Source organism: Ictalurus furcatus, chromosome 20 (genome assembly GCF_023375685.1).
Source record: "Ictalurus furcatus strain D&B chromosome 20, Billie_1.0, whole genome shotgun sequence".
NCBI classification, from domain to species: domain Eukaryota; kingdom Metazoa; phylum Chordata; class Actinopteri; order Siluriformes; family Ictaluridae; genus Ictalurus; species Ictalurus furcatus.
Genome location: NC_071274.1, coordinates 7,229,050 through 7,235,049, shown reverse-complemented (window position 1 = coordinate 7,235,049; position 6,000 = coordinate 7,229,050). Strand labels below are relative to the sequence as shown.

At 37.0% G+C, this 6,000-nt stretch overlaps 1 protein-coding gene across 2 annotated transcripts in view; it reads left to right on the top strand.

The window, feature by feature from the left end:
* Positions 1-1,799: 1,799 nt before the first annotated feature.
* Positions 1,800-6,000, top strand: part of bace2 (beta-secretase 2) — a 37,870-nt gene continuing 33,669 nt past the window's right edge. For both annotated transcript variants that reach the window (XM_053651533.1, XM_053651534.1), the window contains exon 1: positions 1,800-2,944. In XM_053651533.1, the coding sequence (XP_053507508.1) occupies positions 2,666-2,944 (279 nt within the window). In that variant the 5' untranslated portion in view covers positions 1,800-2,665. The remainder of the gene's footprint in view (positions 2,945-6,000) is intronic.

Here is a 6,000-nt window from a genome sequence, read left to right as displayed (position 1 = left end):
TTTAAGTATATATTCAATAAATATGAATATTATATTTAATATTTTAAAACACAGGGTTACTGTCTAGTGCTCAAATGTTCTCCCTGTGTTTGTATGTGTTTCCTCCAGGGTTCTCCAGGTTTCCTCCCACATCCCCAACGCATGTATGTACAGTAAGCAAGCAGGCTATGCTAAATTACCCTTAGATGTGAATAAGTGTGTGAATATGTGTGTGAGTGGTACCCTGCCATGGCTTGCACCCACTGTTCCCAGGATAGGATCTGGATCCAGTGTTCCAGGAGTGCTTGTATTTCCTATAAGTGCACTAAAACATTTCACGGTGTGTATCACTCTACTCATCTGTGTTCACTATATAAAATTCCACTTCCTAATTCGACAGTTACTGCATCAGTTATTACAGTTACTATATCAACAGCAGACATGGCAAACGATACTTTTCAGGAATATAATTTTTGGCTTAAAATACGAAAGCTTGTCAGTTGAAGATGAAAAGTAAGAAGGTAACACCAATTTGACCAGAAACACCTTAAACGGGAATGTACATATCAATCAGTACGTTTACATGGACAACAATATTCCAATATTAACCAGATTAAGACAATAGTCTGATTAAGAAACTACCATGTAAACAGCGATTTCTGATTACCTTAATCCGGCTAAAGTCATACTCGAAGTAAGCACAAATTGAATTAAGACATGTGGAGTATTCCCATTTTAGTCGCATTATCGACGTGCATTATAGACATGTACACAGCTTAATCACACTATTAACATCATGTGGGAGTTTTCACCGCATTTTGCGACAGGACATGTACACACACGGCAGTGCTCAACCGTTTGATGGCAAACAAGAGAGCACGGCTGCGTCCAAAACCGCATACATACTATATAGAATGTAAGTAAGTGGTTTGGGACGCAGCCCATGGCTTCAAGCAGTCATCTATTTGCACGTATAGCATGACAAATAATTAACTGCACTTGAAGCTTTCCTAAAATTAAAAATTAAACACCCGAAACTGTATTCGGTACCATAACGAAGACGAATTGTATGTTGATATGTGAAATTCTGGAGGGATCGTCGGACGGCGTGGCGTGGTTACGTAATGACGTGTGCCGTTAATCGGTCTATGTTCTATAACATGTAAAACGGGAACATGAAAGGAATATTATAAAAGCAACTCATGTAAACACCTTAATCAGAATATTGTCTTACTCAGAATAAGGTCAATAATTAGATTACTTCTGTCCATGTAAACGTAGTCAGTGTGAGCTAGCTAGCGAGCAAGCAGATGAGCTATAAAGTGAGCATGGCTTCTTCTGGATCTATTTTCACTAGTGGAGCAAAAAATAAACAGAACATGTATTCATATTGTGTCTGAATTAATTGTGTCTATTAATTTCTGTTTATAGAACTGTTGTATAAAATCAATATCACACAAGGAGGAGTGTGGTTATATCCAAATTCGAATCACAGCTGTGTTGATATTCAGGCACTCTAGGTCCTGCCATATTGATTAATTATAATAGTATTAAAGCAGCAGTGTAAGCCACGCCCCTCTGCCTGTGCCTGTGTGGGGATTTAGCGTTTATGCTTTTCTATTAAACACTAGCAATGTTTGACTTGTAGCAGACATGTCAGCTGTTATATTAGTAATATTTCCTTACATTTATTTATTAGCTATTATTTTATTCCTAAAGGCCACGGATTACATTCATTCGGTAAAGTGGAATTGGATCAGTAGTATGTTCAAAGGCAGCATATGTTACTCTATTAAATAATAGTATGCACTTTAGCAAATGCCACAAAAAAGTTATATTTTTACATGCTTTTTAGTAAAATAGTGTGCAGTTTTATTTGTTTTGTTTTTATTATTATTATTTTTTATTTTGAAGTTCCAAGTAGCAAGAAAGGATCTAGGAAAATTAATTTTAAAAATGGCATTAATAAAAGTGATATCCATAAAAACAGTGGTTTTCAAAGTGGGGGCCGCGGCCCCCTTGGCCGCCAGGGGGAGCCCGGGGGGCCTCAACAATTTGGTCGGAGCTACCAAGCCCATCCCTCCCGCTAGTATATTTTCTCTTTCTCACTCTCAGACAACCACACACACAATCAATACCTAATGTAATGTAAAGATGTAAGATGTAATTATTAATTTAGATAAAGGGGATATATTCAGAAGTCTGTATTTTGTATGTGTTTTAAAGACATCTTGCAAAAGGGGGGCCTCGGTCAAATGTTAATGCCATCTGGGGGGCCTTGCCCTGAAAAAGTTTGGGAACCCCTGCATAAAAACGTCATAAATCGAAAACAATGAGCTTTTCTGGTTAATCAAGGTTCTTGAGTCTCTTAAAAAGATTACATTTTGGCTCACAGTAAACAAATCGCTCTTATGTATTTATAATATTTACTCGTTAAGTTGCATGCGGCACTTGTTGCAGTGCTGGAATGTTTTCTGAAGCGTCACATCCGTCTGATGGAAGTTCAGGAAGTTCTCCAGTTTTTATCTCTCTCTCTCTCTCTCTCTGGGACTTGTCTAACCTGCCATCACTAATTACTCGGAAGTGTCAGAAATGGGCGAGACGAACACGGCACGACTTTGTCTTCTGACCCGAGCCTGATTTCCCCCCTTTCTCAGCACATTACTGCTGTGTTCAGTGAGTTGTTATGATGTCTGTCCGCAGCTTGCCGCTGCTGTGTCTCTGTTTTTGGAGCTCGGAGTCACTTTACCGAGTCCCTCTGAAGATGTTTAGCGGAAAGTTGGACTCGTCGGTGCTGCTGGAGCTCAGTGCCTTAAAGAGAAACCAGAGCGCATCTGGAGACGGCCTGTCTCTCGCATCGGATCCTGCGGGAAATGTCAACTTCTTAAGCATGGTGGATAATTTAGAAGGGGACGCTGGTCGGGGTTATTACTTGCAGATGGTGATCGGGACGCCAGGTCAGACGGTAAGCCCCCCACCCTTTATTTTTTAATTTTATATATATATATATATATATATATATATATATATATATATATATATATATGAACACTAGAATGTTTGGTCCAAAATTGATGAAAAGTTCATGAGAAACTTTTCACAATACACTTCTCATCCCTTCTGAAACTTTGTAACAGTGAAATAAATTCCTCACTCTCATTGTTCCAGAATTTTCCACCAGTTTAACACATGAGGTCCATTGGGACATTTATTTCTACTTGTTGTTTTTGAGTTTTGGATTAACGCCATTCAGTTCAAATGGCCAGTCAAATAAGAGCACAATAATAAATATAACTTTTGATAATATGTAGGTTGTGATATCAGAAAAAGAAAGAAAGAAATATATATCACAGACCTCACAGCTTTACTGTATGGATGATGTTATTTAGCCTACTGTAGGTTTACTAGCAAAACAGTAGCACGAGAGCTTTTTCTGTCCCTGAGGAAAATCACCTCACATTACTCACAACTGCTTTTAAAAAGGTGTACTTTTATGTTACTTGTTTTTTTTATTTATAAATACAAGTATATTCATATAAAATATTATTAAGTGCCACTTTCTTTATTGAAACTACCGTAATAGGCTTTTAAAATAAAATAAGTACATTAGCTCAACTGGCTTCTTAAGAGCTATTTAAAAAATTCTCTTTTTCATGAATATTCAGTTGTATTTTATTTTTACATCCCCGCTATTACTTCTTACACTTTTAATGTGTAGTATTTTAGTACTGTTTTGTAGTGTTTTAACTTGGTATACATCATCATTTTTAGGCATTTTAACAGCTTTGCTGGTGAAGTACAAATAGCCAAATGAACAATTTCTATTTCTTGAGGTTTAAAATACACCTGGTACACCGTCTTTTTGGCAGTATTTTAATGTTTGTAAGTTTAATCTGAAGTATTGTTCGGTGGTTATAAAGAAACCTATTTATTTTTGACTCCCAGTGAAATTACTAGTTTATTTTAGTAATGGGTTTTAGGAAACACATTGAGTAATCGGTTATTCCCTGCTGAAAACCCCCCCCAAAACAATAGAAACCCTCATAAAATTTTTAATGGTTATAATGGAAACTGTCCCTGTTGGTCTCTACTGGTAATTTGTTGCCTTCTGTTGGTGGCATGTTATGTCTAGTAGATACAGTTATGGACCAGTAATGATAATTGTTTTAATGCTTAGCTGATGGTTTGTAATGGAATTTGTAGTAGAAACCATTAGAATTTCTGTGATGGTTTCTATTGTTTAGTTTTTTTTCCCCCAGTAGGATTGTAAGGCTTAATTGGGTGACCAAGCATGTGGTATAATGTCAAAGATATTTGATTAGTTCTGATGAAGTGCTCAGGTGGGTGACAGAAATTGTCCAGTCCACGAACCAACCACTACTACACATTTCAGATGGTCTGGATCTCTGAAGCCTTGAACAGAAAGGATCTGGATAAGAATTATGATCATGGTTTTGTGGTATTGAGGGCAGCATGTGATTAAAGAGACTATGCTTTTCCCCCTTGGGTAACACAAGGGAGACCAAGACTTTCCTTCATATGTCTGCTGTGGGCCTGAAAGCTCGAGCTCACATGAGTTCACATGATTACCAGGCAGGCAGCTGACTGAGATTACGACCAAAGGGAGCAGCAAAGGGATCATGTTCACCAGGAATGGTTTATTCACCCAACACCTCTTATTGCCTTAGTGTTCTATGCACTTTCTTGAGAGTATGAGATGATTACTTGTGGTGCAAGTTGTTTTTCGATGATTAAAGTAGCTACAGCACACCAAGGATAAAAACACAAAGACCTAGAGCGTGAATCCATTGTGCTGCTCATAAGATGACACAAAAACACAACATGAATGTAGAACATATGTAGACAAAAGCAAAGCACTCACTGAGCAGACGGCAGCGTAGATTTTCCTTTAGATTTTTTCTCGTCATATGATATGCAAATATTTAAATGTAGTAATATCCTGCAGAATAACCAGCCTTTTTAGAACAGCTTTAAAAGGATGATGATGATGCCACCACCATGCTTCACTGTAGGTGTGGTGTTCTTTGGGTGATATGCCTTCTTGTTTTTGTGTCAAACATCTTTTGGAATTATGGCAAAAAAAAGTTTTACCTTGGTCTCATCAGACCATAACACATTTTGCCACATGGTTTTGGGTGACTGCACGTATGTTTTGGCAAATTTTAAGTGGGCTTGGATGCTTTTTTTTGTTTAATTTTTTTTTTTATTAGAAAGGGCTTCAACAATACAAGACAATAAGAGAGATTGTTGTCACATGCAGAGTAATCAGTACTTTCCAGATATTCCTGCAACTCCTTTAGCGTTGCCGTAGGTCTCTTGGCAGCCTCCCTGAAAAGTATTTGTGTTGTCCTTTTGTCTATTTTGAAGGGATGTACTGTTCTTTGTAATGTCCCTGTGGTTCCCCATTTTCTCCACTTCCATGGGTTCCATAGTATATGTAATGTTTTGTTAAAAAAAAAAATGGTAAAAACCCCTATCCTGATTGATATCTCTCAATAATGAGATCCCATACATACTTTTTGGACCATGTCTTCAGCAGTCAGATGAAACCAAGCAGATGTCAAGAAGATCCTACAGAAACAGCTGATCTTTATTTATGGTTAATCAGAATCACTGCATTGATGACAGGTGTATGATGATTACTTTTGAACATGAGTTTGAATTCTGTTTGAATTCATGAGGTTAATTCTGAGCACAGTCACCTGCCTCACAGTCTCAAATGCAACACTTTTCCTAAAACTTTTCTATTTGATTTTCACTTAATTTTGGTTGCTATATCAAATTAAAAGTGGAAAAAGATCTTCACATGATTTATCTTGGCTTCATTTTCTACATCATAAAAACCTGCGATTTTAACAGATTTGTAAACTTTTGTTATCCACTCTATTGTTCCTAATTTTTTTGAAACATGGTTTCGAATTATTGGGTGTAGATTAATGGCAAAAAAAGGGAAAATTGTACCTATTTAATAATAAATATACACATTGTTCCTTACAAATT